A 20355-nucleotide genomic window follows, 5' to 3' on the forward strand; every position below is an offset into this window, starting at 1 on the left:
TTCGGCATCGATCGGATTGTCTTTTTAGCTTTCCTCAAATTTCCCTGATGACATTGTGTTGAAACCAAACAGATTGGATCGGTGAAAATTGGATGCGCGAGTTAACTTTGGATTGTGTAAACCTACGAGAGGTACAGCGAGTGGGTTTTTAGACTACATTGTATTTCCAAAGTTAAACGAGAGTATCCAATTCTCAGCCGATCCATGAGTTAGGCCCGTGCATTATTCGTTTTATAAAATGGGCCCGTAAATTCACGAAATTCACCCCCCCCCCCCCTCTTCTCATTTGTCCGGTACACCTACAAGGTTTGAGCCAGGCATGCGTTTGGATTTTACTGATGCGTAATTATGGTTCAATGGGGATTAGTAAAAATCAATGCAATTGACCAATCAGATTGCAGAGATTCTACAGCCCATCTTATAATAATCCATAACTTTACGTGATAGAACACATCAGTGCAGGTTTTAAGAAGTTATGAAGTTTTAAACTTTTGTTCACACCCGGTGCGCCCCCTCTGGATCCGCCATTTATGGTCTGGATCTACTTTCTCGAATCTTCTCTCCGATTCCCTTCCCCCGGATTTCCCATTTCTTGACCAGATTATCTTTTTGCAAATACTGCAAAAAAAAAAAAAAAAATACTTATGCAACAATGCGACTGGACGAATTGTTGTCTATGACACTCAAGGTTGTCATATCAGTAATCATCAACCATTAGCGACAGCAAAATTTGTTATACAAGTATTAACAAGTATCTACCACCTGATAGTCCCAATCTCATTTAAATTCACTTTGTTTGGATCATTTTTCAGCTGGCACAGATTTCATATTTGTAAATAACGGAAGATGATAAAAGGAAGAAAGCAGAGAGATAAAAAGAAAACACACCCACGTCTGTCATAACCATAATTTAAGAGTTTTATTGCAAAATGGGCTGGGCGCCATTGTGAAGCATTTCAAAGTAAATCCAGCATCAGATAAAGCAAAACCTAAACCTTTTTCGTAATACCTCACTAATGTCTTTTGTAACATAACAAGGAATTTTCTAGAAGTCATGAGTAAAGATATCCTGTATTTTCTTTGCTTTTTTAGCAACTTTAATCACAAATATCTCAACTTAACAAGAATAGAGTTTGCTCGTTCTGCGATAAAACTCTTAAGATTGTGCTGTCATCGTTATATAGTACAAAAATGCTTTGAGATAATAATTGAAAGAAGCGGCTCAAAACGGGTCGTTGTGTCGATATTGTATTCTGCGTAAGGAATTGCAATGTGCCGTCAAGAGGGGAAAATGAAAATAAATACGATTTAGTGGCCCGCAAACTACCGTCACCAAGCTCCCCGTTTGGTTTCGTGACTATTATCACAGATTTCTCACCAAAAAAAAAAAAACCCACAAAAACAAAATCGTTCAAGAATGATTCAATCAAATGTGACTCAGACCACGATCCGGGTACATTTTGTACTTACCTTTCTATAAATCGGTTCCAGGACAATTTTCCCTGCCCACCGGGTTTTCCACTTGTAGCCGACGTCTCGAATGGAATCGGGAGACAGCGAACTCATCTCTCAAAAGCACGATATCACAGTGTTGTCACAAGAGAGACCATGCACCTATGCAGCCTCTGATCTGCTGCTATTATTTTGTTTTGTCTATAATCAATTATCACGTAGCCTGAAGGTCGAACAGAAGGGCGATTGGAGGGGTCATAGCTTCCTGCAATACTTGATGATTTTTTTTTTTCCTTGTTGTGGAATCTCGTCAAGGAATAAAAACAATGATCGATCATTACTTATTGCCGAGACGGTGTCTTGTTTTCGCACCAGTGCAGCCCACACAATTCCGATTTATGGAAGATATCCCGGAGAAAGAAATAATTATTACGGTGACGTATATAGAGATGATGCCCTTGGCGATCACAGTTCATATCTGACACCTGCAGGTGCTATTCTTTCTCCGATTTCAAATGGAAACTGCCCTTTGATTCACCCAAGGAGATTCTACTCGCCCTCGCTTTCACAAGACAGTGGATGAATCTATTCGGTGACCGATGCATCATCGCAGAATTCACGATACTCCTTTCATAATTTACAAGATAGCGCGACTTCACATTGTTCTTTTTTTTTTTAATGGCACGTTTTTAATTATGCCGTAACTTCGGCGTATTGCTACATATTTCAAAGAGGCAAGGCTCGCTGAGTCGTCTTAAAGATGCACGCACATCGCCACAATTTTGCGACATATCCTAAAGCTATATCTAGATACCAGCAGTAACAGCAATTCCCATTAAACCTTCTAAGCTGTAACCCTTTATATCACCATTCATACTGGTGATAATATAGCGCAGTCAAGTGGAATAATAATGTGCGAAAGAAGCAACCAAGTAAAAACAGTACCATCGTACACGCCATGTTTTTTTCTTATCATTATTATACTATACAAATGTATTTCCTTAGCAGCCATTCACACATTGCTCGATTCTCACTGAACTTGAAGTCGAAAGTAAGGTGACAGGTGCACCACCCTGGCGGTTGCCTGGAAACCATTCGCGCCTCAAGGAGAGGTTTTTGTCGTCTGCTCGGCGGATAGCGTCACCCAGCCAGAAAACCACCTGCCAGTTTTCTCGCAGTGTTCTTTTCGCTTGCTTTGCGTGCTTTTTCTCCTCCCGCTTCCGGCCCCTTCCGAGACCGCCTCATTCTATGGCGATGAAAGAGACAGTCTGCGCTTGCGGCTCCACGCTCGTTCGATTTAACGCGCGCGCGCGCACACACACACACACACACACACGCACACTCACTAAAATAATCCCCCAAACAACAACAGTAAAACCATGGAACAAAATATTAATTCCATCGATGCCATAAAATTCATGACTGACTTGCTGCAGATTCAAGGCAAAATGAGGAGTATAAAATTACCATTAATGACTGTTGGTAATTTAGGAGGACTTCATTTTCATTTGATTTTCTTTCTCGTTGTTCCTTAGCAGCTTTCGCTATCTTTAAAAAAAAAAGAAGAAAAAAAAGGGGGGCAGCAACCACATGCAAAATCCCTGGCATTTCTGTCAAGTGCAAACTGGTGCGTAGCATCGGAATAGCGCGATTAATCTAAAACAGGGTGTAGAGACAATGACGGGTAATTTTCGAATTCCTTTCTGAGCAGTAGGGCATACCCCGGGCAGTACCCCCTGTTGCCATGATATGAATTGAACGGCGTTCATTCATCATTTAGCAGCAGTTAACTCATTGCTGTTGTGATGTTTGCCACGCAAACAATCTGAAGCTACACAGAAGGTGTGTAAAATCAGTGAGACAAGTTGAGACAAGAGACAAGTTGTACCCATGCAGGGGTTGCCAAACATTTTTGATGTGTGTATGGGGTGGGGTGAGGTTGTCTGCTAATAGTGACATTGATGGTAAACACCATTCCTTCCTTAACTAAGAAATGGTACAGTATTGGTGGAGATGAGAATTGGGCTTTTGATTTTTTGAGGGATACCAAGACAACACTTATGAAGTAGTACAGAGCATACCATTTTAAGAGGAATTCAAAGTTTATTTGATGAAAAGCAGGTTTGGAATGACTGAAAAATCCAAAAAACAAAGTAAAACAAAGCAATCGTAATAAAGTGTGGGCCCCACACTTATTAGAATCACTCTGTTTTGGATATCTCAGCCATTTCAAAACCAATTTTCATCAAATAAACATTGAATTCCTCATGGAATTACATGCACTTTCATATTTCATAAGAGGTTTTTCATTATCTCACCAAAAATGTTAGAAAAATGAAATTAGGTCTCAACCAAAACTATGTATATGATCCCTTTAAGAGCTGGAATCTGGAAAGGGGTGGGAGGGGGTTCTCAATGGTTTGGGGGTTTGTCATTTTCTTAATTTTCTATTTATTATTATGTATTATTATTTTGGTAACTTATGTATTATTATTTTGGTTATTAACCCCGGTATGTGTGTGTGTTGGGAGGGGGCTTAAACCCCCCCCCCTTTCATAACTCTTCACTATCTTTACCATTCTAGACACCATCCAATAGTTTCTGCAGGAAGGGGCAAGATATCCCTGGCACACATTAGATTTAATCACATCCATGTCCACATTCTAACTAAATTTCTGCCACTCAACACACAACAATCACAGAATATGAGGATATACTTCACACCCGAATATTTGAATGACTCAAAAAGTGACAGTGATCCATTTCTCTCCTTTTTCGCATTCAATTATTTCATATATCTCTGTTTTATTCATTCAAATTGGCCACACTATTGTGTGGTCGTTGGCTCAGAGGTCTCAAGGGCAGTACCTTTTTGACCAGATACTCCGGTATCAACCACATGCTTGACACATAACAGTGATAAGATTAAGATACACATATCCTCATACCACAAGAATCTCCCTAAAATAGAGCAATTTACAGAATGCCACGCTCCCCCAAGACATATGTACTTACACTGGAAGCTGGCCTAGTTTCTACAACAGGTTACTTTGAGGTGGAAAAGCTGGGCCCTATACACCAGACTTATCAACTGCCTAGGAAAAAAGATAAATCCAAAGAATTGATATGCATTATCATTGAAAAGAGACCATGTTGTAACACATACAATTGATGATATGAAATGACTTACATTAATCACAGCTAGATAATATCACCAAACCCCACAGTAGTTTAAGAGTAGCATAGAAATCGATGCAAGACATACAAAAAATGGCCAGAGCATGGGATTGATATTAAATACATACAAGAAAATGTCCTATTATTTAACAGGACGAAAATGTCCAACTATAAAGCACACACATTCTTCATGTTCAGAACAGCACACCATTGTAAATGTGTGTGCAGAAGCATAATATAGCTTCAAAGCATGAACTGTGAATCAACGCATTCTTGTTCACTTGTGCATTAGAGTGTGAAATGGGTTGCAAATAACACACACATTTTACCGCCTCTCAGCGCTGAAATAAAAGGGTCCAACTGACTCATTTGTTCACGGCACGCCAGCACTGCATTCACGGTCACAGAATACATCGTCTTGTTTGGCCCAGTAAAAGAGATGAGGGAAATTCCTTTGTCGTACTCTTAAATGGATAATCAAGACATAACGTGCACAGATCCTCAGTTTCAATTTCATTTAAAAGTTATTCTCTTACAGAGTTATTCTCTTCCGTCTTACTGCTCGGGAAAAGAAGACTTTCTCTTTCTGCCTTGTACAGCTCTGGTTGTTGAGTTGAAATATGGTTGATCTTAGACACAAACTTGCCCTCCGCATCATCAAAGTGATCATGTTCATTGAGCAAAACAAAACAACACAACACAAAATAACAATAACAACAAAAAGTATAGTATAACTCTCTCAAAATGTATGTGTACCTGTTAATGATAGCATCTATGTCAGGGATATGATGGTTTAAATGAGGAAAGACAGCAAAGAACATGAGAGAAATATTTTGTTAGTTTTATTCATGTAAAATGCTGTTTGGATCTAAAAGGAAAGGGAAAATCCACTATTTCTCTCAAGGTCCACTGTGTGTGCGTATCAACTGTGACGTAGAGTAAATTTATGTTCTTGACACATCTCCCGATCTGACAACTGAATATACAGTTTACCTCTTCATTCTTTCTGATGTTTCCTTTCTTTTCCCTCATTTCTTGTTAACCCTTAATGATCCCTTTACATCATTGGGCTGAGGTATTCAAAAGGAGAAAAACAGGAAAATTCAATCTACGCACTTGCCATGGGGAAAGTATTTCAAAAGTATGTCTTGCAGCAAAAAGAGTAAGTACCAAAACTGCACATGAGGTATGTGCAATATAGTCAATACAATTTTATTTCTTTAAATAACATAATGCAGGCATAATACAACAAATAATGCAAATTTTTGAGTCACAAGAGTATTCATATCTTTCTACTCCCTCTACCTGTGTGTACTTGAAGACAGTTGATTTTCCAAAATACACAAACAAATCAAAAAAGATACGAATGGACACTTTAAATGAGACATAAAACACTATATATATCATGTTTAAGGTATTTCCAGTATTCAAACTTTACACTTTTGTACATAAAATAAAGGACATTTTACAGAGAGGACAAAGAGTAAATGAACATCTGCTCCACACTAACTCCATAATGAATCTATGTACATTGACATGGCCCCTGCATTTGCATATATCTACACTTACATTTCACAGCATGTCCAACATGCTAAATTGACATTGCACTCAATGCACTGCGCTGAACAGCAAAAGACAACAAAAAAAGTACATAAATGTTAACTTCATTATGTCATCCTGCTATGTTTTTGTTTTATTTGTTTTTTTTTAATTTCTCTCTATTGATTTTAACCCATTCCTAACAGGAACCTGGTATATCATGTTCCTGTGGCATCAACTTATATACCGGAACCTTGTATACCAGGTTCCCAAAATGTAGACAAGAGTGTCTGCATTCATGGCCTAAATTCATGTTTGTTTGTGTTACGCTGATCAGAAAAATCACACCGATTGAAAGATTGAAGTTTCTTCTCTCAATATCGGTTCTCTTTCTGTATCAAAACTGCATGTATTTTTGTCAACTTTACATTTTTTCTAATGCAGCAGTGTGCTTGTTTTGCTATAAAACTTGGATGGAGACTGTACGTAGCTATGAAGGCAGAGCTCAAGAGGTTTTGACTTTCACTGACCCCATTCATGCCCTTGTAAGGGACAACAACAAAATTTGCGAGCCAATCAGTGCATGTTCTATCCATACCTCACGTCCAATCAATATTTTGCATTGTTTGATGGCACATGTAGTTGACCGTGGCAAAGGGATAAATGTATCACTTGACTGCTTTTCGCACAGGTGGATTACAAACCTGTCCTTCTCTGTTGACAGTTAAAAAAATCCTGTTGGGGGGCATCGAAGGCTCTCGGAGGAACGGGTTAACGTGATGTCAGAAAAAAAAATAAAAATCCTAAATTGGTACACATTTAAATCCACTCGGATCTTCACAAGACTGTGCATGTGAAATGCTTATCCATAATAATCCTAAAGCCCTTGATGCCAGATTTTATTTTATTTTTTTTTTTAAGAAACATGAAGAGCAAAGAGGGGAAAAAGAGTAAGCGACGTGTGAATGTGTCTGTGTATCCAATGTGATCCACACAGGATATTTGGCATTGTCAATTCCATGAGAATTGCTGGTACACATGTACATGGCAATTCATGGTCAAGCCAGCATTAAAAAAAAAAGTGCTTGTCTACAAGTTCAAGAAGACAACTTTTTGTCATTTGACCCATTTCCACACAACACCCTGAGGAACGATTTAAAGGACAAGTTCACCTTCATAAACATAAGGATTGAGAGAATGTAGCAATATTTAAGAACACATCATTGAAAGTATGAGGAAAATCAAACAATCCGTTCAAAAGTTATGAATTTTTGAAGTTTTTGTGCAGTACTCGCTGGATGAGAAGACTACTGCAGTGTATGAATAACTTAGATGTCACATGCGTACAACAATATAAGGAAAATATAAAGAGAATTTCACAAAATTCCATCTTTTGAAAAAAGTACACATTCCTCTGACTCGTTACCGGCAAATGTTATGGGTAATATTATTCCCCCTGCCTTTAGAAAGAGGCAAGTCAAGTGCTCTTTTATTATGCGAAAAAAGTGAAAATATGTTGAACTTTCTTTTACATTCTCTTTATACTGTTGTACGCATATGACTCACAAGCTGTAGTAGTCTCCTCATCCAGTGGTTCCAACACAAAAAATTAAAAAATTCATAACTTTTGCATCGATTGTCCAATTATCCTCAAACTTTCACTGATGTGTTCTACTAATATTGTTGCATTTTCTCAATCCTTATGTTTATGAAGGTGAACTTGTCCTTTAACATCCCGATTAACAGCAATTGGAAAAAGCAAAATCGTCCAAACGATGAAAAGGATGCTGAGAATGTGCACACACGGCTACACAAGTACATGTATTATTGAAATGTACCTCATTCAAGATAGGGCAGATATCTCAAAATAACCATGCACACTGCTGTAGAGAATGTACAAGCACCAGTTCAATTCTCAGTCTCTCTAAAGAAAACTTTCTCAGTTTTATTAACACTTTTCAACCAAACAGATATGGAATATACTGGACACATACTTCCCTTTAATTACACTGTGCTGTCAAGGAAGTTGATATATAGAGTAAAAATGACCCATTTCAGTTCACAACCTTTTTTTTTTTTCTTTTTTTTTTTTGGGGGGGGGGGGGGGGGGGGGGGGGGGTCTTGAAGAAGCTTAAAGGTGCATAGTCCCGGTAGTGTAGAGGGCGCTGTTGATGAAACCGCCGATCACCGTTAACACTGATACGATGATTACCGAAGTTGAGCCGTCATCAAGAGTAAAGTGCGTAGGTGTTGCTAAGTAACGTTGCCTTAGTTTTCTTCTTTGCGTATCACGCAGTCTGTGGTAATGCCAGGGTGCGTGCATATGTGCTTGTTATTATGACATCACAAAAGAAGTTTGCTAAAGCTATCATACCCCTCAGCCGAATCATGAGCCGAACTGTGATCGGACCACTGACTACAGTGAATCAGACTTCTTCGGACACGGGGTAGTGGGCCACAGTGTAAGTCGATAGCGTAGGTCTCTATAGGAAACTTGCGCCATGCGCCCGCGTACGCATTTGACTAAAACACTTGGACCATGCACCTTTAACAATGTCATACAGTCAGTACTACATTCTGTCAAGTGAAAATCTTCACAAAAGAATTTCAAAAAAAAAGAAGAAAATCTAAACATACATGTCAAAAAAGCACAATACATTTCGACTCGAATTTAAATACCGTAAATTTTGATGCAAGAATACACTCAAACCAGTGACTCAAAGAGCAAATCATGAATTTAATGATCTTTTGCATAGATTTATGCGGAGATTAATATTCATGTGCACGTCTAATGACATCAAATCTGAATGTATGCAGTCAAGGTCAAGGCGGTAGTACTTTTATGGAGGGCAAGACTTTGAAGGGCTAGGGCATCCATTTTTGCTGAAGATAATTAGCCCATGATAAATGGATATGGATTAAAAAAAATAATGAGGAAAAATGGGAAATATTCATAGATCTCATGACATTCTTTACATGCAAAAAGCACAAATTTTAATTTTTGCTATACACTGACATGTGCATGTTTTTTTTAATGCTGAATGTATTTCAGGTAAATATGAAACAAATCAGCAAAAAAAAAAAATAAATAATTAAATTTTCCTCATATCTCCACTGATGCATTGAATGCAGGGCTTTGCAGCACTAGTTCTTCTAACAGAACTCTGCAGGGGACAGTTGGTAGAAACAACACAATAAACATTCATCTCTTCTGCATCAAACCTCAGTGTATTGAAAATAGCTAATAGCCGCATTCACACGCAGGAGAAAACAATTATTTGCATTGCCAAGTGAAATTTGACATTATTTGTCACCGTCCTCACACACACACAAAAAAAGAAAAGAAAAAAACAAATCACTTGGGTGCAAATGAAACACTTTGACACTTTCGTAGTGTTCACATCTAATTCAGATTCGATTTTCAAAAACTGTTAATTTGGGTGCATGTGAACGGGACTACTTATACATAGGTCATTTTCAAAAAATGCATGCTTTGGACACGACACTGAGAACTAGCCCATCCACTCAATGAGAGTTCCTCCTATAGATAGATGGAAGAACTTAGGTACCTCAGGTATCTTTTGTTTAAAATTCTTCTTTTTGAGATGCAGCTCGCGATTCTGAACAAGCAAGGCAAACAAAAGATAGACAAAGTGACAGCACCAGTTTAGAACATCTTGGCTGCAGACAAATATTACAATGATTTTTGCAAAAAGTGGCACCACAACTATTATGCTTTCGACAAGAACCGACAATGAAAGCTTTTCAGTGCAAATAATCTGTGGCATATTATCTATGATTATATTGCACCTAGTACTCGAGCATTAATGGGCCAGTCAGCAGAGAAGTTGGTGAAAATAACACATATTACTGGGCAACTGATGACTTTATAGTACAGTATCTGTCTGACAAACCTGGGTCTACTATAACTCGGGTACCAGGGGGAAAAAAATGTGTCAGCACGTCACAGTTCGGATAAAAACGATGATTTACAATGATTCATGCACCAGCTTCTCACTCATCTTCAGAAACATATTACTTTACATTCATATCAGTGCAGAAACTATTTTCCGAGTGGCATTGTAACGCTGCACCAACGTTATGCTACACCAGGATAGAAACATACGAATTCGTCCATAAATACCTCAATTTCTCGTACCAAGTCAGGGCATTACACATACCGCCTCCTTCTCATTACATTTTTGATACATTATCATCGCATTACCTTACTGAAATTGCTCTATTTTTACCATCAAATGTGGTCACTACCAAAGGTGTGTTTCCCTGATTTCTCCAATGATTTGACTCGCCTTCTGAAGAGCCTGTTGAACACAAACATAGAAAGAAACAAAGATGCAAGACGTATACCACATGATGTTCACTTCCTAATCATGGCAATGTGTTCTCTAGGTCTCTTTTCACTCTATTTGGAGTGCTGCCTTTATAAATTATTTGCAGCCGAAGCTATGGGTAGTGACCTGTGACTTAAGATAGACAATTCTCTGTTGCATCACATTAGAGATGCTTCGTTACGTGAGTCCCATAGCCCATGCAGTCATTCACTCTCTTCTTTCAACACAAAAATTCTCAAAAAGGGCAGAAAACATTTTATCACATGATACGTACAAACATCAAGGTCCACCATACAAAATGCCATAATAAATGACATGGGAAAAACCTAACTGAAAACTAAACTTGTCAAGAAACTATTTGCATATAATTTCTGCTGACTTATTTTCTTATTTTGATGATAGCCACACAGGTGACACAGCAATAGAACATGGCTACATAATTTGTCAAAATCAATTCAAAATTCAAGGTGTCAGCAGAGTGTCTACCACACACTTGATTCGATGTTAGGGATCGCACCTCATTTTAAACAACCACACATTTGATTTAAGCATTGCACTTCAATTTAGAAGACCCACTTACATGATTCAGGCATTGATCACACATCACTATGGACAACCACATAGTTTTCATACGGGCACTGCACTTCATTTAAGTCTAGCACACATTTGACGCATGCATCACGCCTCATTCTGGACGACCACCCAGCTGGTTCAAGCACTGTACCTCCTGTGCATGCCTCACCTCACTCCAGCTTACTCACCTCACCCACCTGTTCAATGCAGGCATCAATCACACATCACTTTGGACAACCATATAGTTTTCATTCGGGCACCGCACCTCATTTCGGTCTAGCACGCCTCATTCTGGACGACCACATAGCTGATTCAAGCACTGTACCTCTTTTGAGATGGTATGCGTGCACACCTCATTTCAGTCAAGCACACATTTGATGCCGAGTATCACGCCTCATTCTGGACGACTACACGGTAGATTCAAGCACCGTACCTCTTAAAGGCATACGATCATCATCCCTAATGGTACATAAACTCCGAACGACCGAAGCTTGTGCATGCAATTGCGCAATGCCAGACTCGGTACTATATCCATAAACGTGTGGGACAATGCTGCCACTGAGACACGTGTGTGTGTGTGTGCATGTGTGTGTACGCATCATACACAAACATTGTCACCACGAGCTGCGGTGATTGGAGGAGAGAGGCCAGAAGACGCGTGGCTCTTTTGGCCTCTCTTCATGCACATGCGCACTGAGAGTGTGCGTCCATTCGGAAGCTCTCGTGGCTCGCTCGGACAGCCATTTTGGGTTAGGAGATTAAGCACAGAGCTCTTGTAGTCTAGTGTGTTGTTCGCTGACCCATTGAGCCAGCGCTATTCTCATTCGGGGTCACTACATTTGATACAGAATGGGGAAGGCAGCATGTTGCGTTCGTCTCCGTGCCGCACAAACCACTCGCCACGATTGTATGCCTTTAAGATGGTGGGCGTGCATACCTCATTTCGGTTGAGCACACATCTGACGCACGCATCACACCTCATTCTAGACAACTACACAGCCGATTCAAGCACTGTACCTCTTTTCAGACGGTAAGTATGTAGACCTCATTTCAGTCAAGCACACATCTGATGCACGCATCACACCGGACAACCACAAGGGTGATTCAAGCACCGCACTTCTTTTCAGATGGTAAGCGTGCACACATCATTTCAGTCTAGCAAACATTTGACGCACGCATCACACCTCATCCTAGACAACTACACAGCCAATTCAAGCACTGTACCTCTATTGAGATGGTAAGCGTGCACACCTCATTTCGGTCAAGCACACATTTGATTCAAGCATCACGCCTAATTCTGGACGACCACAAAGCTGATTCAAGCACTGTATCTCTTTTGAGTTGGTAAGCATGCACACCTCAGTTCAGTCAAGCACACATTTGATACAAGCATCTTGCCTCATTCTGGACGACCACAAAGCTGACTCAAGCACTGTACCTCTTTTGAGAAGGTTAGCGTGCACACCCCATATCAGTCAATCACATTTGATACAAACACCTCGTCTCATTCCGGACGACCACACAGCTGATTAAAAGCACTGTACCTCTTTTGAAATGGTAAGCGTGCACACCCCATTTCGGTTAAGCACACATTTGATACAAGCATCTCGCCTCATTCTGGACAACCACACAGCTGATTCAAGCACTACCTTCTTTCAGACAGTATTCACATGCACGTCTCACCTCAATCGAGCTTCCCCCCAGAAAAAAACTCACCTGGAGCATTTCCTGAGCGTCTTTCCTCCTCTGGGCCATGTGTTCAGACTCGTTGAGCAGGGTGTCGATCTCCGTCTGGCGGTAGAGCTGGCCAACCAGCTCGCTCTGAAGGTTGTCCCGCACGTGGTTGACCAGGAAGTGCATGATGGCCTTGGGCACGCTGTCCTGGATGTTCTTGCGCACGATCAGGAAGTAGCTCTGGATGAGCCGCTCTGCGGGTCGAACAGAAGATGTTTCAAGTAAGTAAGCAAGCGTTGCAGCTACTGTTTGGGTACTCACGCATACACTCTCATAAATATAAATGTCATGGACTGAGGTTGCGCAACCCTGTTTGTATACAATCCTCATGTTCTCCTCTCTTTATTGTCTATATCTCTCTCTATCTTTCTTTGACATGTAAATCACTAAGCCATTATATTATGCCTAGTTTATTTGTCTCAACCTGTGTAATTGCCCGGTGACAAAAGCAACGAAAGGCAAAATCAGTTTTATACTACCGTCATGAAGACACTTAAGCAATGCTACTTCTGGTTTTAACAATTGCAATAAATGGGTTTCACCTGTAAACTTGGACCATGCATGAACTTGTCAACTTAAATGAATCGCAGGGATTTTGCACTTTGTCCATTTCTGCCAGAAATTGCTCTCATGGTCACCACATGAAAACTACTAGCATTGCATGAAAACTTCATTGTGCACTCATGGCTGGTTCATATGACCAGATAGACAGAATAATTCAAAATAAAGGTGACATTTTTTTCCCCTTTGTGAAGGTAAATCTGTCACATGTTCCAAGTTGCACAGACCATATCGCAGCCAAAAGAAGGATAACTTTAATCGTTTATGTAAAACATCTTGGCAACATGTATGCAAATTATGGTGGAAAAAAAAAACTTGAGAAAGAGAGACAGAAGGAAAGTGCAGGACATTGAAAATTAAGAAAAAACACAAAATCTACCAATATCTACAGAGAAGCACTTTGACAACATTGAAGACTTCCACAACCACAAATGCAACACAAAGTCTTGGCAGCCACAAAGAATGGCATACTTCACACATAACATTGCACTCCACAGGGATTTTCCTATACATGTGAATTAATTTAAAAAAAAAAGAAAAGAAAAATGTTTCCATACTTACTGATCACATCTACATCCCTCTGTTCCCTCGTCGACAATTTCCTAGTGGCAGGTACATCCGGCTAAGGAGAGAGTACAATATTTCAGTTACAAGCACATCATTTTCTGTTTTTCCACAAAGTTATCGGTAGCAGCATGAACCCAACAGGCTGCCCTACACTTCTGTGGAAATACCCATGTGGGCTTCTATAAAAGCTTTTGGTTTATAACTCATAAGTCAAGCATGAATAGTAGTCCTAAGTCTATGGGGGTTCCTCACTCGAAGAAGTCTGCATCCGCAATGCAGAAAGTTTTGTTATTCTACAAAATGCTCTTAGTGGGAAAGCCAATTTGGGGGAAAAATAAGTTGGCCAAAATTAAAAGCAAGAGGAAAAATAACTAGGGTTCCATTACCTGCAACCTGAAACCTCTGATGTGTAAGTACTTTTCACAGGTGTATATCAATACTTGTCAGTCTTTACTTGTAGGGGTCTCTAGATTAACATAATACCTATACAACATTGATAGGGCAATGAAAATGATAATGGTTACAGGATCTCAAAGGCTATAAAGTCTCTAAGAATAAAACAGAGCATTCAAAAGCTGAAGAATGGAAGGGGTAAAAAAAGGAAAAGCCCCAATCAATGAGGACTTTACAGGTTCTGAGAAATGAAAGTTTAACAGAATGGTATAATGAATGAAAGCATTGAGAACAACAAAAACAAAGGATCTGAGAATGGAAAGGTTAAGAACAACAAAAACAAAGCCTCTGTGACGGGAAAAATAGCACACAAAGAAGAGGCTCAGACAATTTAATGGTAACAGAAAAATGGCTCTAAGAATAGAAAGATTTATAAAGAAATGCTATGGAAATGAAAGGGTACTCAAAAAAGAGAATTTCAGGGTTAACAATAAGCTCTGAAGATTGATGGATCAACATAATTGATCATGTAATAAAAATGCCCTAAAAGTTGTGAGGCTATGAAATAGCTCTTATGAATTACTGTTACGTTTAAGTATGAAAGGGTTTTAAGAGAAAGAGTTATATAATATTTCAAGGTGAAAAATGAAAGGATTGTTAAAGAAGCTGTGCAATGAACTGGTAGGGTTAAAAGAATGACAATGAGGAATGTGAGTTTAAAAGGGGGGGGGGCTATGGAAATAATAGATATTTTTATAAAAAGCTCTGAAAACCACAAAAGATATCCAAAGGAATATCACAAAACCAAGAATTACAAAAGTTTCTCAAGAACACCTGAACAGAATGTAAGCAATAAGGCACTGGGAATTGAAGTGAAAATAAAGAATAAGTTGACAAAAAGGCCAAAGGATTTCAGGGAATTAGAATTGAACGGTCTGCAACACAGACAATCAAATATAAGAGAGTACTACTTGATCTGTAGAAGATGCCATCTCTAGCAGTGCTTCAGATCTTTGGGACTTGACTCTGGAATCCTGGTTCTGGAGCAAAATGCAATTGAGTCTGTATATTCCGACACCCTAAAATGATCCCTTCGAACTAAGCATTGATCATGCTACTCTTTTTACCTGCAGATGGAAATGTCCATTGCAACTACTTGCACTCTCCCCAACATACTGACTCTGTGGGGTCGCTCTTAGAAATACTACTTCTGGATCTGAAAGAAATGCTTTTTAAAATTAATACAGACTTGACCCTGGGACCGTACCTCAGGGCCCCACTGGGGTCATCCGTTTAATCAGAACAACTTTTTATCCATCTGCCCCCAAGACAAGACTGACTTCTGCCCAGTTTTATAAACATTACGCCTACCAAAGGGGAGAGTGTTCTCTGGGCATTTGCTTTGATAAATAGCACAGCGTAGCAGCATATAGCAATGAAATGACACAAGTAAAGCATAGAGTGTGAAAGAGAAGTTGGTGTCGTGTTGACTCACCACATCTGGAAGGAGATTAATTCCCGGCATTCGCTTGTCGATCTTGGGACTGTTAATCTGGGGTGGTGTGCTGACCGATGCCAGGCTTTCGACACTGGCAGACTTGCTTGCAGGGGCTGTCCTCATGAAAGGAATCCAAGAACTACTGTCTCTACTATCACTCCGTGGAACAGCGCCCTCTTGTGTTGCAGCCTGAATAGTCTGCTAACAAGACAGAAATAGTGTTGATGCCAGGTTACAGAGCCCAGTGATCACAGAGGGATTACCAATGCTAACTCCCCATTTCAAACTTGCTGTGGAGGCTTGGAACATAAACGAGTTGCATGCCACTTAAACTTTATAAGAGTTTTATATTCCATTCTCATACCATCTTCTTAATCTAATATTTTCATCTGATGAAATATTCTTGGCGGTTAAAAGCGGGATTCACACACTTTCTTGACTCTGCTGCAAGGAGTGAATCTCATGTTAACCTAATAAATATATATCATTGATCAGTAGATGATAAAATTCATCCAGTACAAACCTGTGTACAGGAGAGTGGGTCAACTACAGAACATTTTAAGTCTTGAAAAAAAAAAAAAAGAGGAGAAAACTATCAACACATTAATATTTTTCCTACAGACTCAGTGGTTAATAGTTTTCCCTTCTTAAAGATGCACAAACTGATACCTACCTTGGCTTGTCTATCATTCTTCTCTCTGTGGTTTTCCTGTACTGGTTCTGGTACTCTGCTGGCTGTCGACTTCCGCATCTCCCGGTCATTCTGCTCAACTAGCACATTTACAAGACTGGCATCGGCAAAGTCTGGATGTTTAGTGTTGACGTATGCTAGCTCTATACCGACTATGTTTTCGACCTGCAATGCACACACAGAAGACAAGCGAATTGATGCAAGTGTCATATTTATACTACAACAGAACATACTCTGTTATTCATTCTTTTCACCTTTACAGAAAGCACCCAAGCGAACAATCATAAGAGCACTTAAGATACATTAGAGTACCAGGTTTTTCTCTAAGTGCAAGTTTTTTTGTTTTTTTGTTTTTTTGGGGGGAGGGGGGCAGAAACCCCCTATCAAACTTAGTTTAAACAATAAAAATTCATGAATCTTTTTAAAACGACTGCCCAACTTAACTGAAGGATCGAGGAAGTGTGTGAGCTACAGCTGATGATTTAATCAAAACAGTTACACACATAGTTACTTCATATAATCAGTATGAAGTGGTTAGAATGTAAATTGTGGCCATCAATTCCTCCCCCCCTCCTTTTTTTTTTTCACTGAAAGCCAAGCTCACAAAAATCTTGCTTTTCAGGTGTAATTGTACCATTGAATTTGTGGAGGGTAGCCTCCGTCTGAGTAGTGAGGTGACACACTCGACGATGCGGTCATGTAACCTCGGGAACCGCAGCAGTTCCTGGGTACCGCAGTGCTGGATGATGCGCTGCATCTCCTCATGCACCAGCTCAATGCACCGCATGCTGGGTTCCTCCAGACGCTTGATCTGCCGCTTGACCAGGAGTTCGAACGAGACCTCGGGTACAAACAGGGCTGGTCTTGGACCCTAATGAGCATTTCGAGATGAATCAAGAGGTTGTGGGTAATCTTCTGCTTATTCTAAAGCCATCGTGGCATTTGCATATCACAAAGAAAACATAAAAACAAAAGACTGTTTCTATACAAATGACATCATTTACGCTAGCTCTATATATCATAATATCATAAATGATATCATAAATTCTTCTTCATCTTTGAATTTTATACTTTTTGCTGATGATACATCCATTATTACATCAGATCATGATATAGGAACCTTGTTAATCATTTGAATAGTGAATTATTAAATATGTTGTATTGGTTTAAATCAAACAAGTTATCTTTGAATGTTCACAAAAAGAGAGAAAAATTGTTCGTTTCAGAAAACTCTACTCACCGGATTTTAATGTCAATGTATCAATTGATTGGTTTTCCCTTTGCGAGAAGCAGGCTACTAGAATTTAGGTCATACAATCGATTCTCATTTGACCGGGAACAAACATATATCCTGCCTACAAAGGACCCTATCAAGGAATATTGGCGTACTTTGGAAGTTGACAGATCTTTTATTTGAACGATCCCTGATTATCTTACGTAATTCTTTAATTTTGCCTCACATATTGTATTCACATATTGTGAGGGGAAATTGCAGTATTACTAAACTGAATTCATTGTATTTACTCCAAAAGCGTGCCATTCACATCATTACTAATTCTACATACTTATCTCATACAGATCCTTTATTTCATCGTTTGAATACTTTGAAGCTTCATGACATCCACATTTTACAAACAGGTATATTCATGTACAAGTACGCAACAAATCAACTTCCCTCTTTATTTCATAATATATTTCACTTAAACTCGAATATACACACATATCAAACTCGCCGTTCGACAGACTTTCATCTTGTGAACCCCAAAACTGTTTTAGCTCAGAAATCAATTAGGCATTACGGTTCCGACATCTGAAACAACCTACCTGATCAACTAAAGCAGTGTACTTCACTTGTTTCCTTAAAGGCTCATCTAAGAAAGTATCTGTTATTGAAATATGTTTCCAGTGAGTTGTCTTTGATCAATGTACTTATTTTTCTTTTTTTCTCAAGTTTCGGTCAGCCCTGACCCATACCAAATGTTCATCGATTTTTTCCATTCCCTCCCGTTCTTTTTGCTAATGACTTTACAGGGGCATTTATTTGTATATTGTATACCTTCCGGTAAAGTGCATACCTTACGCCAAAAATATACGAACTATAGCATTCATTATCTCTTGCACTGTCACCTGCACACACGACGCACTGTCACTCGAACACACTTACACTTCTATTGTCTACTATACCAGTAGTCAATAGCACTGCATGCTTTTCTTTCCCTTTAAAGCGCCAAGTCACTGTTTTTCTTTTCCGTTATTTTTTTTCTTTCTTTAGCAAAATGTGTTTCGTATATTAAGATTAAGAGTTTTATGAGGAGATCTATAATTTATGTTGTATTATATTCGTATTACATGTATAGATAGGGCCTCATCCATGTCAAGTTCTGCTTATGATGACGGTCCCCTGTATTGATTTCTCCTTTGTTCATAAATACAGAATGCCTTAATATGTTGTTTTCATTCGTAAGTCATTACAGACTGATGTTGTTATGAAAGTGACTTTTCTTGTATTGATTTGTATGTTAAACTCTCCTTTTTTTTTGCATACTCTGTATCACTTTGTTTTCATTTGTTATTGCATTAAAATGCAGAAATAAACCAAACCAAACCAAAATGAGCAGTAAATTAGTGCCTGCATAATTTTTCCTTTTTTTTCCGGCAATTTCTTTGAAGTTCTTTACATCAGCATTTAATGAGACGTCTGAAAAATAAAGCAGGGTATGGATCTAACGCCAGGGAATTGGTTTGTTTGTTGTTGTTGTTGTTGTTATATCAGAAAGAATGTGGTTATAGAGGTTTTCTTTCCACTGTTGCCCTTGGTAAATGACAGATGCTCAATCTGCATTGAGCCTCCAATCGTATTTACAGAGATTGGCAATTGAAAAAACAAAATCTCTATAGATCTAATATCAGGAAGAAAAGATATAAGAAAATAATGTCTGGTTTTGAAAACTGCAACTTGGTGGTAGGTCTAATCAGGTTTTTAAAAGGAAGCACTATAGCATGATCAACCTAAAATATGAGACCACAAGTTGTGTTCAACTCACAGTTGCATTACGGATGGCTGTCAGGATGTCTATGGTTCTAAGCCCACCAAGGGGGTCTATACCGTCTAATGTCCTGCCAAAGGTCTCATGGAAAATATAGCAGATTCTGGCACCACCACACCTGAAAAAGGACAAAATCAAATAATTGAAGTGAGTGTTTACCTTGTTTTTATAGCCGCAACAAAATTCCATGAAAATAGGAGGTATGTAGAATAGAAGGATCAATAAAACAAATCACAAGAACAAAAGGTAATTCAAAGTGTAAGGCTTCACAAATATAGCTTTGAGGACATTAAAAAAATAAGGGTTAACAAAACAGTTCTTAAAACGAGTTAATTTGTGGAAGAGTGAGAATAGAAGAGTGAACGCAAATAATCTGAGAAAAGAAGGCGTAAGAAAAAAAGTGCAAGGGATAACAAAAAGCGCTATGAAAATAGGCTATAGAAATCTGAGAAATTAAAACAGTAGAGCTAAAAACTAGAAATGTCGCTATGGCGACTGATGCCTCCGCCATAATGCATGATTCTCCCAGTATGTGTATAGTACAATGTCTTCACAATGTGTAATGAGTTTCACATAACTGGCAAAATATTGAAATGACAGGCTTGTCAGAAACATCTTGAATGTTCACTTTCCTTGAACTAGGTTTGCTATAATTGTCTATGAAAGAGTTCAGGTACATGTATTTTGGGAATTGAGGATTTTTACTTAACTTCTGAATGACCCTTTTATAAGTTTATGCATTGAGTAATTTTAAAGGTATGAAGAAAGAGT

The 20355-nt window shown here is 38.9% G+C and overlaps 1 protein-coding gene across 1 annotated transcript in view; it reads right to left on the minus strand.

Annotated features, from left to right (window-relative positions):
- Window positions 1–9620: 9620 nt before the first annotated feature.
- LOC139718134 (dynamin-1-like protein) overlaps window positions 9621–20355 on the minus strand; it is a 28630-nt gene continuing 17895 nt past the window's right edge. Inside the window, exons 12-18 of the mRNA XM_071629618.1 lie at window positions 19582–19702; window positions 17172–17408; window positions 16520–16702; window positions 15844–16047; window positions 13950–14010; window positions 12810–13021; window positions 9621–10490 (exon numbers count right to left, since the gene is read on the minus strand). Coding sequence (XP_071485719.1) covers window positions 10434–10490; window positions 12810–13021; window positions 13950–14010; window positions 15844–16047; window positions 16520–16702; window positions 17172–17408; window positions 19582–19702 — 1075 coding nt within the window. The 3' untranslated portion in view covers window positions 9621–10433. The remainder of the gene's footprint in view (window positions 10491–12809; window positions 13022–13949; window positions 14011–15843; window positions 16048–16519; window positions 16703–17171; window positions 17409–19581; window positions 19703–20355) is intronic.

Source organism: Diadema antillarum, unplaced genomic scaffold (assembly GCF_040938485.1).
Source record: "Diadema antillarum isolate AM-2024a unplaced genomic scaffold, OU_Dant_1.0 scf00000089, whole genome shotgun sequence".
NCBI lineage: Eukaryota > Metazoa > Echinodermata > Echinoidea > Diadematoida > Diadematidae > Diadema > Diadema antillarum.